The sequence below is a fragment of the Cygnus olor genome, unplaced genomic scaffold (genome assembly GCF_009769625.2).
Source record: "Cygnus olor isolate bCygOlo1 unplaced genomic scaffold, bCygOlo1.pri.v2 S94, whole genome shotgun sequence".
Taxonomy (NCBI): Eukaryota; Metazoa; Chordata; class Aves; order Anseriformes; family Anatidae; genus Cygnus; species Cygnus olor.
This window is the reverse complement of record NW_024429091.1, coordinates 51,915-67,884: the sequence shown is the minus strand read 5'-3', so window position 1 is coordinate 67,884 and position 15,970 is coordinate 51,915. Positions and strand designations below refer to the sequence as shown.

Below are 15,970 nucleotides of genomic sequence, written 5' to 3'. Positions count from 1 at the left end.
AAAAGACAGAGAAGAAAAAGAAAGAAAGAAAGAGAAAAAAAAAAAAGAAAGAAAAGAAAAAAACAAAGAGAAAGAAAAAGAAAGAAGGAAGAAAGGAAGAAAGAAAGGAAAAGAAAGAAAACGAAAGAAAGAAAGAAAGAAAAAAAAGAAGGAAAGAAAGAAAGAAAGAAAGAAAGAAAAAGAAAGATAAGAAGAAGAAGAAAGAAAGAAAGAAAGAAAGAAAGACAAGAAAGAAAGAAAGAAAGAAAGAAAGAAAGAAAAAAGAAAGAAAGAAAAAGCAGATGGAAGAAGATAGAGTGAAACAAAAGAGAAACACCCTAAAATTAAATTAGAGGAAGCGAAAGGAAAATGTAAAACTAAGTCAGTTTAATAGAAGACACAAAATCACGGTGCAAAAACAGGTTGGACTGGGCAAGTCCTGGTTCCCCAACCTCTGCGTGTTTGGTTTCAAATCAGACCTTTTTGGGGCAGAAATTCCTTATTTTTGGCATTCCCCTCTGGAAATGCCCACCCGAGGGAGGCTTCGCCCACGATGGGATGTGTCTCCATGGGTGACTTTCCAGCCAGAAGTGTGGAAACATCCCCAAACAGCACATTTTCCACCCCAAAACAGTCAGGAGAAGCCACCTTCGTGTGAGACCCCGGGGGAGACTCAACGCCCTCTTCCCCAGGACGGGGGAGTCGGCGCTGGGAGTTCGGGGGGGCAAATTTCTGCCGGTTCCCGGGTCGATTGCTCTGGTTTCTTTCTCCCCTCCCCTCCGTTTCCCATCTCAGTCTCTTACCCGGACGTCTTGCAGTGCGTCACCGTCACCATCTTCTCGACGGCTGAGTGCAAGCGGTTATACCCCGGCTCCATCACCGAGAACATGATATGCGCCGGGAGCCTCCAAGGCGGTAGGGATTCCTGCCAGGTACGGCCATGATGTCCACCTTCCACTGCTGCCACCGGGGGGCAGTCCGCAAGGCGGACCAAGGGGACACGTGCCCTGGTCATCACCATGGGGTCGGTGGTCTTCCCGGTGGCTCATGAACCCAACGAGGGTTGGCCAACATGAGTTAGACAAGCCAGCGATGTTCTCGACCCAACAAGGGTTGGCCAAAACGTTTCAAAAGGGTTGGCCAAAAAGTGTTCAACCAATTGGGTGCCGGCCCAACCAATGGGGGTTGGACAACCCAATGAGTTCTTCAGGCCATGGAGTTCTTCAGCCCAATGAGGATTGGCCAAAACAAGTGTAATTGGGCAAATCAAGCATAATTGGACAAAACAAGTGTAATTGGGCAAAACAAGTGTAATTGGCCAAAGTAAGTGTCATTAGACAAAGCAAGTGTCATTAGCCAAAGCTAGCGTTATTAGCCAAAGAAAGTGTTATTAGCCAAAGGTAGTGTAATTAGCCAAAGTATAATTGGCCAACTCAACGATGGTTGGCCAACCCAAAGAGATTTGGACAAGCAACCGTGGTGGTTGGCTGACCAGTGATGCTTAAAGAATCTTCCAAGCATTGCGTCCTGGTGCAACGGTGGTGGAACACCTGGATAATTAGACAGCCTGATGTCACAGGTTGGTTGAACCAATGGTTTATCAGCCCAATAAAGGTTGGTCAAATCAGATGGAGGTCCGACTGCACTTGGCCAAACCGGTGATGTCTGGCCAACCCAACAATGGTTGGCCAACCCAACAATGGTTGGCCAACCATGAGAGGTCATCCAACAGGATGAGGCCTGAGAGTGGTGGGCCAAGCCATGAGGAGTTGGCCAACCCAAGAAGCGTTGGGTGACGGCTGGCTCACAGCACCTCTTTCCGTAGGGTGACTCCGGGGGACCTCTGGTTTGCAACGGGACCCTCCAAGGTATCGTGTCCTGGGGCATGGAGAAATGCGGGCAGCCCAAGAGACCTGGTGTCTACACCAAGGTCTGCAGATATGCCCAGTGGATCCAGAAAACCATGATGGACAACCAGTGATGCTCCAGCAACCTCCGAGCGCCCGAGGGAGGTCGGAGGGCCACCTCCAGGCTGCTGCTGCTCGCCGGGGCAGGTCGCTGGGACAACGGAGGCTGTGGCAAGGTTGTGGGTGCAGCCAGGGTGTCACCTGGTGAAGCCAGTGAGAGGGTGGATGGGAAGGAACCAGAAATTAAAGCGTTGCGATGTTTGGTGGGAAATTTCGTCCTTTCAACCTGCCCCCTCAAGACAAATCCCAGACCTGGCCTCTCCTCCAGGGTCCTCCGCGGGTCCGGTTTCCATTTATGGCTTTGTTTTGAGGTCAGACACCTCCCACCATCCCCCAAATTTGCGATTTTACATTAATTTGATTTGAAGACGAGTCCTGTTTCCTACACTCGTGCTCTCCCATCATCTCACAAGAACGAAGATGTGTCCTGGCCTTGCAATGGCCCCATGGACATGGGACGCTGGTGGATGAGTCCTCCAACCCAAACAGAGTTGGCCAACCCAACAAGGGTAAACTAACCAATGATGGCTGCCCAATTCGATGACGTCTGGCCATCCAGCAATCTCCTATCCAATAGGAGAACCCCGGTGGGAACCAACAGCACAAGGAGCAGCAGCAGGGGACACCCAATCCCATGAGGGGCACCCAAGGGCCCCAGTGATGGTTGGCCAACCCAACAAGAGTCTATCAGCAGCCAAGCAGGTTGGCAAACCTAAGGCAGTTGGCCAATCCGACTGGCCGGGAGGGTCACCCAACCAACAATGCATGGCCAACCCAATCCCACGATGATGGTTGGTCAACCCAATGTCTGCTGGGTCCTTCTGAGGCTGGTGGCCATGGGTTTGTTTTGGCTGTGATGTTGCCCCCTAAGTTCCTCCATCCCACCCCATCTTTGCATGCCCTCAAGATTTTTTCATTGTCCTTTTTCCCCAAATCTGGGTGTCCCAAAATGATGCACACAGGTCCCCGTTGGGGTTCGTGGCCCCCAGGAACTTGTTGGCAGGGAAAATGGTCTCCTTCTTTGTGGAGGAGGCATCTGGAGGTGCTTTGGGTCCGTGCGGGGGTTCAGCTGGGGGACTTTGTTGGCACTGACCTCTACGGTTTGGCCATCACGGGGACTTCCCTTGTGAGCCCGAGGTGGGACGAGCTGGTGGGACTCGTCTTGGTGGCATCTGGGGAGGGGTCGTGGCTCCCAGCCCCTCGACATCACAGAGGGGATGGGGCCACGTCAGCCACACGATCCGTCCCGCCCACCCCACACTGGGGAAACGCCATTGGGTGGGCTCTTCCTAAGCCCCGCCCACCTCAAATTGGGGAAGTGCCATTGGTTGGGCTCACCCCAAGTCCCTCCCACCCTGAACTGGGGAAACACCATTGGCCGGGCTCTCCCCAACTCCCACATCAATCAGGGGAAACTTCTCAAGTCCCACCCACCTCAAAACAGAGAACCGTCATTGGTTGAGCTCCTCCCAACTCCCACCCACCCCAAAACGGAGAAACACCATTGGTCGGGCTCTCCCGCAGCCCCACCCTTGCCCAATTTAGGGTCTCGCCACCCCCACCCCCATAACACCCCTACGGATGCGTAGACCCCACCAAATCCCCCATGGGTGGGCGACGGGAGGTGACCACGAACCCCCACGAGACCCCACCACCCCATCCCGCGCAAGGGGGTGCCACCTCGCCGCCAGGTGTGGGTGCACCCCGTGCGAACGCCCGAGGGGGGCCAATCGTTAATTCCCCCTAATAACATGCGGCACCACGCTGTTTTCCCCCGTGATTACGGCCCCGCCGTGAGGAAAATCGTTATTACTGTAATTAGCGTTAATGACGGGGGGCAATAATATTACAACAGCGGCCGCATCACGCCCAAGGTGTGTTCGTTGCCCGCCCCGGGCAGTTTCTCAGCCACTGCGTCAGGGGGTGATTTGCTTAATCCGGATTAAATCCGGAGGAGGGGAAGCGCCAATCCCCCGCTCCGTGACCCCCCCCCCCCCCAAGAAATCAGGGTGCCCTGCTGCACCCCATGAGCACTGCAGGGGATCCAAGGGTCTGGGACCCCCTTGGTCATCCCTATTAATCCATGGGATTTAGGGGTCTGGGACCCCCTTGCTCGGCCCTATTAGATATTTAGGGGTCTGGACCCCCTTGATCCAGGGGACTTGGGTGTCTGGGACCCCTAAGCTCAGCCCCACTGATCCAGGGGACGTGGGGTTCCGGGACCCCCTTGCTCAGCCCCATTGATCCAGGGGACTTAGGGGTCTGGGACCCCCTTGCTCAGCCCCATTGCTGCAGGGGGTTTTGGGGTCCAGGACCCCCTTTCTCGGCCCCACAGCTCGCCCCATAGCCACCACCGTGTCCCTTCAAGGGGGGGCCATGTGAATGTGGCACCTGCCTGGGGACGTCAGCAAGCAAACATGGTTGGGGAGGGGGGCCTGCTAATGAGCCCCCGTTAATAATTAACACAAAGCCTTGATAGCCGGGGGCACCCAGCCCCCCGGCACCCAGCCCCCGTCCCCCCCCCCCGTCATGGCGTCTCCTCGCCTCTTCTTCCTCCTCCTCTTCCTCCAGGCGCTGGTGGCCCCCGGTGAGAGGCTGGGGGGGTCCCAAGGATGGGGACGGTGGGGGTCTTGGGGGTCCCCAGGGTGGGGGTGAGGGGTCCTGGGGGTCCCCATGGTGGGAATTGGGGGGGCTGGGGGTCCTAAGGGTGGATATGGGGGTGGGGGGGCATCCCCAGGGTGGGGATGAGGGGTCCTGGGGGTCCCCAGGGTGGGAATGGGGGGTCCTGGGTGTCCCACGGTTGGGTATTGGGGTGCAGAGGGTCTTTGGGGTGGGGACAGGGGGGTCCTGGGGGTCCCTGGGGGGCCCAAGGGAGTATATGGGGGGGTCCTTGGGGTCCCCTGGGTGGAAATGGGGGGGTCCTGGGGGTCCTAAGGGTGGATGGGGGGGTCTTGGGAGTCTCCTGGGTGGGGATGGGGGGGATCCTGGGGGTCCTAAGGGGGGATATGGGGGTCCAAGGTGGGGGAGGTCCCAAATTTGGGGATGGGGGGTCCCAAATGTGGGGATGGGGGGGGCTAAGGATGGGAACATGGGGGGTTCTGGGGGTCCCCATGGTGGGAATGGGGGTGCAGGGGGGGGTCCCAAGGGTGGATATGGGGGGGAGACATGGGGGGGGGTTCCAGAAAAAAAGGGGGGCGTCCCAGTGTTGTCCCCCCCCCATTTTAACGTGGGTGGTGCCAGCTCGGCCTCGGGACGAGCGGATCCTGGGGGGCAGCGAGTGTCCCCCCCGGGCCCACCCCGGCCTCGTCTTGCTCTTCTACTTCGACCAGCACCAGTGCGGGGGGGCCCTGCTCAGCACCGAGTGGGTGCTCACGGCCGCCCACTGCCTGACCAGGTGGGGCACTGGGAGGCACTGGGAGGGGCGCTGGGGGGGACTGGAGGCACTGGGAGGGGCACTGGGGGAGGGCTGGGGGAGACTGGGAGGCACTAGGAGGCACCGGGAGGGGCGCTGGGGGGCACTGGGTGGCACTGGAATGGACTCTGGGGGCTACTGGGGGGTACTGGTGGGGGACTGGGGTCTACTGGAGGCATTGGGAGGCACAGGTAGATGGACTGGGGGAACTGGTGGGGGGACTGGGAGTTACTGAGAGGCACTGGAGGCTACCGGAAAGCAATGGACGGGGACTGGTGGTACTGGGAGGGGGACTGGGGGCTAGTGGGAAGCATTGGGAGCCACTGGGAGAGTAACTGGGGGGACTATTTGCTACTGGGAGGCGTGAGGAGGGGCACTGGGGGCACTGGGAGGCACGAGGAGGGGGACTGGGGCTACTGCAGGGTACCAGGATCACTGGGAGGGGGGCTGGGGGCTACTGGGAGACACTGGAATGGGAACTGGGGACACTGAGAGGCACTGGGAGGGGCACTGGAGAGAACTGGGAGGGGAACTGGGAGTGCTGGGTGGCACTGGGAGGCACTGGTAGCCCTACTCAGCACCCAGTGCATGTTCATGGCTGCCCACTGCCAGGCAGTTCTGGGAAGCGCTGGGAGGGGAACTGGGAAGCACTGGGAGGAACTGGGAAGCACTGGGAGGAACCGGGAGGGGAACCAAGAAGTACTGGGAGGGGAACTGGGAAGAGAACTGGATCATCACGACCTGCGCCCTGCCCCGCACGTCCCCATCCCTTCTGTCTCCGTGTCTCCATGGCCACGTCTCTCCATGTTGGTGTCCCCCATGTCCACGTCCTCCCATGTCCATGTCCCCCGATGTCCATGTCCCTCCATGACCACGTCCTCCATGACCACGTCCCTCCATGTTGGTGTCCCCCATGTCCATGTCCTTCCATGTCCATGTCCCTCCATGACCATGTCCCCATGTCCACGTCTCTCCATGACCATGTCCCTCCATGACCACATCCTCCATGTCCCCATCCCTCCCATCTCCATGTCCACATTCTCCCATGTCCACATCCTGCCATGACCATGTCCCCCCATGACCACATCCCCCGTGACCACGTCCCTCCATGACCACATCCCTCCATAACCACGTCCCTCCGTGACCATGTCCCCATCCCTGCCATCTCCAGTTCTCCATGTCCACGTTGCCCATGTCCACGTCCCTCCATAACCATGTTCCCCATAACCAGGTCCCCATGACTATGTCCCTCCATGTCCACGTCACCCATGTCCCCATCCCTCCCATCTCCATCTCTTCATGGCCACGTCCCCCACATCCACATCCCTCCCTGACCATGTCCCCCACGTCCATGTCCTTCCATGCCCGTGTCCCTCCACGACCACATCCCCCATGATCACGTCCCTCCATGTCCATGTCCCTCCATGACCACATCCCTGCATGTCCACGTCCCTCAGTGTCCACATCCCCCCATGCCCATGTCCACGTCCTCCCATGCCCATGTCCATATTCCCCCATGACCACGTCCCTCCGTGTCCGTGTACCCCCCATGACCATGTCTTTCCATAACCACATACCTCCATGTCCACGTCCTTCCATAACCACGTCCCTCCATGACCACATTCCCCATGACCATGTCCCCCATGTCCACATCCCTTCATAACCATGTCCCCCATGACCACGTCCATGATCACGTCCCTCTATGTCCTTCCATAACCACGTCCCTCCATGTCCACGTCCTTCCACAACCATGTCCCTCCATGACCACATCCCCCGCGACCACATCCCCCGTGTCCATATCCCTCCACGACCATATTCCCCCATGTTCACATCCCTCCATAACCACATTCCCCATGACCACGTCCCTCCATGGCCACCTCCCCCACGCCTCCAGCCATGCCATCCCACATCCCCGAGGCCACGTCCCTCATGTGTCCCCTTGTCCCCAAGCCACATCCAGGTGCGGGCAGGGTCCCACAGCTTGGAGACCCTGACGGGACAGGAGCAGTACGCAGTGGCCACGAAGGTGGTGGTCCACCCTGGCTTCAGCGACCAGGAGGGGGACGGCAGCTACGCCGACGACCTCATGCTGCTGCGCATTCAGCCCGCCCTGACCATCACGTGCTACGTCCAGCCCCTGGCCCTGCCCAGCGCCCCCCCGGCCCCCGGCACCAACTGCACCGTCATGGGCTGGGGGACCACCACCAGCCCTGAGGGTAGGGAGCACCCAGGTGTCCATGGGATGGGCATCTCAACCAGTGTTGGGTTGGGTTGGGTTGGGGGTGTGTCTGGAAGGAAGGGACCCAGGTGTCCAGGGTTGGGTGGGGACCCAGGTGTCCATGGGATGGACTTCTCCACCAGCATTGGTTTGGGTTGGGTTTGGCTGGGTTGGGTTGGGTTGGGATGTCTCTGGAAGGAAGGGACCCAGGTGTCCAGGGTTGGGTGGGGACCCAGGTGTCCATGGGATGGACATCTCAACCAGCGTTGGGTTAGGTTGGGTTGGGTGGAGGCATCTCTGCAGAGAAGGGACCCAGGTGTCCAGGGAACGCAGCCCAGGCCTGGTTGGACACGTGTGTCCCCCTCCTGCCCAGTGACCTACCCTGACACCCCCCAGTGCGTGAACGTCACCGTGGTGAGTGACAGCCGGTGCCAGGAGATCTACGGCAGCAAAGTCACCGAGGACATGCTGTGCGCCGGTGTGGCCGCGGGGGGCAAGGACTCCTGCCAGGTGCGTCTGGTCACCTGCGTCCCCTGGCCGTGTGGACCTGCCCATGTCCTCATGTCCTACAGCCACCTCTCCTTGTCCTACAGCCACATCTCCATGTCCCATCACCACATCCCCATGTCCCATAACCGTGTCCCCATGCCCTACAGCCACGTCCCTCTTGTCCCCGTTGTCCCCTGGGCTTTGGGATGGAGCTGTCCCACCACCATGTCCCCGTGTCCCACAGCCACGTCCCTCTGGTCCCTGTTGTCCCCTGGGCTTTGAGATGTCCCCGTGTCCCCTTGCCACAACCCCATACCCAAGCCCCTTTGGTCCCATGGTCTTCAAACCACCACCATGTCCCGACACCCCATGGCCACGTCCTGCCCCACAACCACGTCTCTGTGGGGCCACCACCGTGCCCCCATGCTCCACAACCACCTCCTGCCCCACAGCCACGTCTTTGTGGGTCCACCTCGCTTTGGTTGGACCCACACCGTTGGCTCCAAGACCAGTTGTCCCCCCCGGTGGCCAGGTGTCCCCCCTGTCCAGGGGCTGTGGCCCAGGTCCCGTCACGGCCCCTTTTGTCCCCAGGGTGACTCGGGGGGACCCCTCATATGCAACGGGGTGCTGCAAGGCATCGTCTCCTGGGGCGACCACCCCTGCGGGCAGGCGGGGAGGCCAGGGGTCTACAGCCGGGTCTACAACTACCTCGACTGGATCAGGGAGACCATGGCGGAGGACTGAGGTCTCCTGGTCCCACCACGGACCCACCAAACCCATCACAGACCCTCCAATCCCATCACGGACCCACTGACCCCACCACGGACCCACCAACCCCACCACAGACAAACCGACCCCACCGTGGATCCCAACGGGGAGCACTTGAGCCCACCATGGACAGGCTGAAGCCACTGAGAAAGGATCAACACCACGGCAGACCCACCAACACCGTCGTGGGTGGATTGACCCCCCCCCAAAATGCACCCCAGCTTGGCTGGGTCGATCCCATCAAGGACCAATGAACCCCATCATGGTCTTACCTCATCATGGACTCCACCATGGTTGGGTTGACCCCATCAAGGACCAAACCCCACCATGGTCTCACCCCATCATAGTTCAGTTGATCCCACCAAGAACCAACAAACCCCATCATGGTCTTACCTCATGATGGGCTCAGCCCATCATAGTTGGGTTGATCCATCCCATCAAGAACCGATGAAACCCATCTTGGACTTTACCCCATAAAGGACCAAACCCCATCATGGTCTCACCCCATCATGGTTGGGCTGATCCCATCAAGGACCAATGAAGCTCACCATGGTCTCACCCCATCACGGACTCCGTCATGGTTGGGTTGACCCCATCGAAGACCAATGAATGCCGCCATCTTCTGACCGGCCCCACCACAGAACCCACCGTGGTTGGGTTGCCCCCACCATGGACCTCTCCACCAGGCTGACCCCATCACAGGCAGGTTGGCTCTACCATGTTCTCCACCATGTCTGATTGATCTCACCGTGGACACTCCAAGCACACCACAGATCCCACCACGCATGGACTTCCCCCGTCATGCTTGGCTTGAACCTACCACAGATGGACCAACCCCACCATGGAAGGACCGAGCTCATGATGCTTGGAGTGATCCCACCACAGATAACCGATCCCATCATACCCAACTGAGCCCACCATGGATCTGACCCCCACCATAGGTCCCACCATGGATGGACCGACATCAGCATGGGTGGAGTGACATCATGGGTGGAGTGACATCAGCAGGGATGGAGTGATATCACCGTGGATGGTGTGACATCACCATGGATGGACTGATGTCATGGATGGACCGACATCTCCATGTATGGACAGACATCATCATGGACGGACTGAGATCTGCATGGATGGATGGACATCACCATGGACGTACCAACATCACCATGGATGGTGTGACATCATGGATGGTGTGATGTCACCATGGATGGTGTGACATCACCATGGACGGAGTGACATCATGGATGGACCAACATCTCCATGGATGGACTGACCACCATGGATGGAGTGACATCACCATGGATGGAGTGACATCACAGATGGAGTGACCTCACTGTGAAGGGACCGACATCCCCATGGATGGATGGACATCATGAAAAATAGACCAACATCACCATGAATGGACCAACATCATGGATGGCGTGATGTCACCATGGATGGCGTGACATCACCGTGGATGGAGTGACATCATGGATGGCCCAACATCTCTGTGGATGGACGAACATCAACATGGATGGACCAAACCCGCCACGGATGGATGGACACATCACCATGGATGGAGTGACATCACGGATGGAGGGACATCACGGATGGAGGGACATCACCACGGATGGAATGACATCGCAGATGGACCAACCCCACCACGCCCCCCCAGAACGTCCAGCCCAGGCCCACCTCCCCCCAATAAAACCCTTGTAGCTCCATGGCCGCATTCACGTTCCTCCAGGGGAAACAGAGCTCAATTTTGGGGCAAAATGGGTAAAAAATGAGGGGAAGGCAAGTAAAATGAAGCCCAAGGGGAAGGGCAAGAGTGTGAATGCGATGAAAATTGGGGAAAAAAGAGGGTTAAATCGGAAGGAAGCAGGGGGGAAGAGGTGGGGAAGTGTGGGTGAAAGTGGGGAAAAGGGGGAAACTTGGGGAAAAGGGGGCAAATTGGGGGAAATAGGAAAATGTGGGGGAAATTGGGTAAATGTAGGCTAAATGAGGCAAGAGTAAGGTAAATTGGGCAAAAGTGGGCAACGGTGGGCAAAATTGGGCAATGACTGGTGAAATTGGATAGAAGTGGGTAATTCTAGCAAAAATGGGCAAAATTGAGTCAAAGTGGGCCAAAGTTGGACAGAAATGGGTAAAATGGGCTAAGAAGAGCCAAAGGCAGAAGTGAGCAAAAGCAGGCAGAAAAGTGGGTTAAACTAGGTAGGACTGGGCAAAGATGAGAGAAATTGGGTAAAAGTGAACCAAATTAAACCAAAGGGGGGAAATTAGGCAAAGGCAAGACGAAAAGTGGGTGAAATCAGGCATAAAAGGGCAAAATCATGAAAAATGAGCAAAAGTCAAGCAAAAGCAAGTGGAAAAGTGATTGAAATTGGACAGATCTGAGCGAAGATTAGTGAAATTGTTCAAAAGAGGGCTTAGATTAAGCAGAAATGGGCAAAAGTCAGGCAAAACTGAGCCAAAGCGCTCCAAATTGGGCAAAACATGCAAAATTGGGCAAAATCAAGGGGAAGGGAGGCCCAGCCGTGTCGGGGTCCCCCCAGCCTTGCCCTGGGCCCGATCCCTGAGCACCCCGCGAGGCGTCGGGGCGCTCCGGCCTAGTCAGCGTGAAGGCAGGGCCGTGAGTCACGGGGTGCGTCGCTGCCCGCGTCGGCGGGGTAATTAGGGCAGATAACGAGGCCGGAGGGGAAGGGAGGCTGGGGGAATGGGAGGCTGTGGCCGCCGCATGCTGGGTCAGGCGGAGGAACCAGGCTGAGCCCTGGGAGGGCGCCCGGGCGTCCTGGCACCTGCGGGTGCCGCACTCCGCCCTGGGCGTGGGCAGGGCACCCGGCGTCTCCCACCGCCACCACCCCATCCAGTTTAACTGGGAGGAGGAGACTGGGTGCAACTGGGAGAGTGGGAGTGTGGGTTCCCATGGCTACATTGCTGCCAGGGAGCTTGCGGGGTGGCACAGGGGGCATCTGGGGGTTGGGTCCCCAAGGAGAATCTGGGGTGCCATGGGGTCATCTGGGTCCTCTTGGAGGAGTTGGGGTGCCATGGGGGCCACCTAGTTCCATCCCTGGCTACATCCCAGCATCCTTCACTCTGTCCCCCATTGCATGATCGCCTCCCTCCTTCTGCTGAGTCCTCCATGAGCCGTTGACTCTTTCCACCCATCCCTTCCTCCTTCCCCCTCTCCTTCCTTCCTCCATCCTCCCTCCATTCATCCTCCATCCCTTCCCTCCTTCCATCCTCCATCTCCTCTCTCCTCCACTTCATCCCTCCATCCTCCCTCTATTGCATCCTCCATCCCTTCCCTCCATCGCATCCTTCCATTCATCCTCCATCCCATCCCGCCTTTCATCCTCCACCTCATCCTTCCATTTCATCCTCCATCTTGACCCTACATCCTTCTTCCATCCCATCCCTCCATCTTATCCCATCCCATCCCACCCCATCCCATCGCACCCCATCCCATCCCATCCCATCCCATCCCATCCCATCCTCCATCCTCCATTCGTGCTCCATCCCATCCTATCCCATTATCTCCATCCCATCCTAACCCATCAAATCCTCCATCATCCATCCTCCATCTGTTCCCATCCTCCACCCATCCTATCCTATCCCATCATCCCCATCTCATCCCTCCTCCATCCTCCATTTATCCCATCCTCCACCCTCCATCTCATCCCATCATCTCCATCCGATCCTATCCGCCACCATCTTCCATACCATCCTCCATCCTCCACCCATCTCATCCCATCATCTCCATCCTAACCCCATCCTCCATTGCATCCCATCCTCTAACCTCCATCCATTCCCATCCTCCATCCTCCATCCTCCATTACATCCCATCCTCTATCACATCCTATCTTCTTCATCCCATCCCATCCCATCATCTCCATCCCATCCCATCCCATCCCATCATCTCCATCCCATCCCATCCCATCCATCTTCAGCCCATCCCATCCCATCCATCTCCATCCCATCCCAATCCATCATCTCCATCCCATCCCAATCCATCATCTCCATCCCATCCCATCCCATCCCATCATCCCATCCCATCCCATCCCCATCCCATCCCATCCCCTCCCATCATCTCCAGCCCATCCCATTCCATCATCTCCATCCCATCCCATCCTCCACCCATTCCATCCTCCACCTTTCACCTGTCCTCCATCCTCCACTCATCCTCCATCCCACCCCATCAGCCCCATCCCATCCCATCCCATCCCACCCCATCCCATCAACTCCATCCCATCCTCCATCCTCCATCCATCCTCCACCCATCCCATCCCATCCCATCCCATCCCATCCCATCCCATCCCATCCCATCCATCTTCAGCCCATCCCTTCCATCATCTCCATCCCATCCCAATCCATCATCTCCATCCCATCCCATCCCATCATCCCATCCCATCCCATCCCATCCCACCCCACCCCATCCCATCCCATCAACTCCATCCCATCCTCCATCCTCCATCCATCTTCTACCCTCCACCCCATCCTCCATCCTCCATCCATCCTCCACCCATCCTCCATCCCATCCCATCCCATCCCTCCCTGGCCCCAGGCACCCCGGGGTGGGGCGGTCCTGGCCCCTCCCAGCCAGGCACAAAACGGGGCCACACCGCCCCGCCCCCACCAAAAGCGGGCACGGACCCGCACGGACACGGACACGCGGGGCCGACGCGGCGACACGCGGCGACACGCCCCGACACATGGCGACACGCGGTGACATGAGGTGGGGGGCACGCAGCAACACGCGGGGGGACGGCAAGTGGCGGGGGGGACATGCTGGAAGGGGTGGAGAGAGGGACAGAGGGATGGAGAGAGGGGTGGAGGGATGGGCAGAAGGGTAGAGAGAGGGATGGAGGGGGGATGGAGGAGGGATGGAGAGGGGGTAGAGAGAGGGATGGAGGGATGGAGGGGTGGAGAGAGGGACAGAGGGATGGAGAGAGGGATGAAGAGAGGGGTGGAGGAGGGATGGAGAGATGGAGAGAGGGCTGGAGGGATGGGCAGAGGGGTAGGGAGAGGGATGGAGGGGTGGAGAGAGGGACAGAGAGGTGGAGGAGGAATGGAGGGGTCGAGAGAGGGACGGAGGGATGGGGAGAGGGACAAAGGGGCGGAGAAGGGATGGAGAGAGGGACAGAGGGATGGAGAAGGGATGGAGAGAGGGACAGAGGGATGGAGAAGGGATGGAGAGAGGGATGGATGCAGGATGGGTGGAGAGATGGGGGAATGGAAGATGGAAGGAGAAGATGGAGGGAGGGGTGGAGGGAAGATGGAAGGGGACTGAAAGAGGGATGGAGAGTTGGATGGAGGGATGGAGAGAGGGGTGGACAGGGGATGAGTGGAGGGTGGACGGAGAGGGGGTGGAGGAATGGAGAGAGGGATGGAGGGATGGAGAGAGGGGTGCATGGAGGAGAGATGGAGAGATGAAAGGAAGGATGGCTGGAGAGATGGATGGGGGGTGGACGGAGGATGGAAGGAGAGATGGAGGGAGGATAGGAGGAGGATGGAAGGAGGAGGAGGGGAGGGAAGGAGGGAGAAAGGAGGGAGGAGGAGGAGGAGGAGGAGAGAGGGAGGAGGAGGAGGAGGAGGAGGAGGAGAAGGAGGAGGAGGAGGAGGAGGAGGAGGAGGAGGAGGAGGGAAGGAGGACGGTTGGAGGGGCAGCCGGGGCGTCCCCTGACCTCCTCCACGTCTCCCCAGGGCCACGGAGCTGCTGCCCATCACGGTGCTCCTCCTGCTGCTGCTCGCGGGTATGTGGGGCCCCCGCCCCCACGGCGTCCCCATGGGATGAAGACGGGATGGGGACACTTTTGGTGCCCCACGTCCCTATGGGACACGGGAAGGGGCCACCCACGCCGTCCCCATGCCCCTGTGGGACAGTTTTGGAGTCCCACGTCCCTATAGGACACAGGAAGGGGCCACCCATGGTAACCCATGTCCCTAGGGGACACGGGAAGAAGCCACCCATGGTGCCCACGTCCCTGTAGGACACGGGGAGGGGACAGTTTTGGCATCCCATGTCCCTAGGGGACACGGGAAGGGGCCACCCATGCCGTCCCTGTGTCCCTATGGGACATTTTTGGCATCCCACATCCCTAGGGGACACCGGAAGGGGACACCCACGCTGTTCCCGTGTCCCTGTGGGACAGTTTTGGTGTTCCACGTCCCTGTAGGACATGGGGAGGGGACATTTTTGGCATCCCACGTCCCTAGGGGACACGGGAAGGGGCCACCCACACCGTCGCCATGTCCCTGTGGGACACTTTTGGTGCCCCACATCCCTATAGGACATGGGGAGGAGACACTTTTGGTACCTGACATCCCGAGGGGACATGGGGAAGGGGACATTTTTGTCATCCCAAATCCCTATGGGACATAGGAAGGGGACAGTTTTGGTGCCCCACGTCCCCACAGGACACAGGAAGGGGCCACCCACCCTGTCCCCACGTCCCTTATGGGACACTTTTGGTGCCCCACTTCCCTATGGGACATGGGGAGGGGACACTTTTGGTGCCCCACGTCCCTATAGGACATGAGGAGGGGACACTTTTGGGGTCCCACATCCCTAGGGCACACGGGAAGGGGCCACCCATGCCGTCCCCGTGTCCCTATGGGACATTTTCGGCATCCCACGTCCCTAGGGCACACGGGAAGGGGACACCCACGCTGTCCCCGTGTCCCTATGGGACAGTTTTGGTGTCCCACATCCCTATCGGACATGGGGAGGGGACACTTTTGGTACCCCACATCCCTAAGGGACACGAGGAGAGGCCACCCACGCCATCCCTGTGTCCCTATGGGACACTTTTGGTGTCCCACATTCCTACGGGACAAGAGAAGGGGACATTTTTGGTACCCCACGTCCCTATGGGACACGAGAAGGGGCCACGCACGCTGTCCCCGTGTCCCTTATGGGACACTATTGGTGCCCCGCATCCCTATGGGACACGGGAAGGGGCCACCCACACCGCCCCCCGTGTCCCCAGCAGCAGGAGCCGAGGGAGGGGACCCCGCCAGCTCCCCGTGCCCCGGGGGCCAGGCGCAGGCGTGCGCCCCGCGGCCGCGGGCGGTGCAGGACGAGGACCGGATCATCGGGGGGTACCCGTGCGTCCCCTACTCGCAGCCGTGGCAGGTGTACATCTACGAGCCCGTGCGCTG

General features: G+C 58.8%; 2 protein-coding genes across 2 annotated transcripts; both read left to right on the top strand.

Moving 5' to 3' along the window:
- Window positions 1-774: 774 nt before the first annotated feature.
- LOC121063146 (anionic trypsin-2-like) lies at window positions 775-1,960 on the top strand (the record flags this gene model as incomplete). The annotated part of the gene is made up of 2 exons (XM_040543482.1): window positions 775-911; window positions 1,805-1,960. Coding segments are annotated over 2 exons (293 nt in total), but the record flags the coding sequence as incomplete, so codon positions are not given.
- A 2,515-nt stretch (window positions 1,961-4,475) lies between these two features.
- On the top strand, window positions 4,476-8,809 carry LOC121063145 (putative trypsin-6). The gene is made up of 5 exons (XM_040543481.1): window positions 4,476-4,533; window positions 5,187-5,340; window positions 7,309-7,574; window positions 7,950-8,086; window positions 8,657-8,809. The coding sequence occupies exons 1-5, from the start codon at window positions 4,476-4,478 to the stop codon at window positions 8,807-8,809; spliced, it is 768 nt and encodes a 255-aa protein (XP_040399415.1).
- Window positions 8,810-15,970: the final 7,161 nt, after the last annotated feature.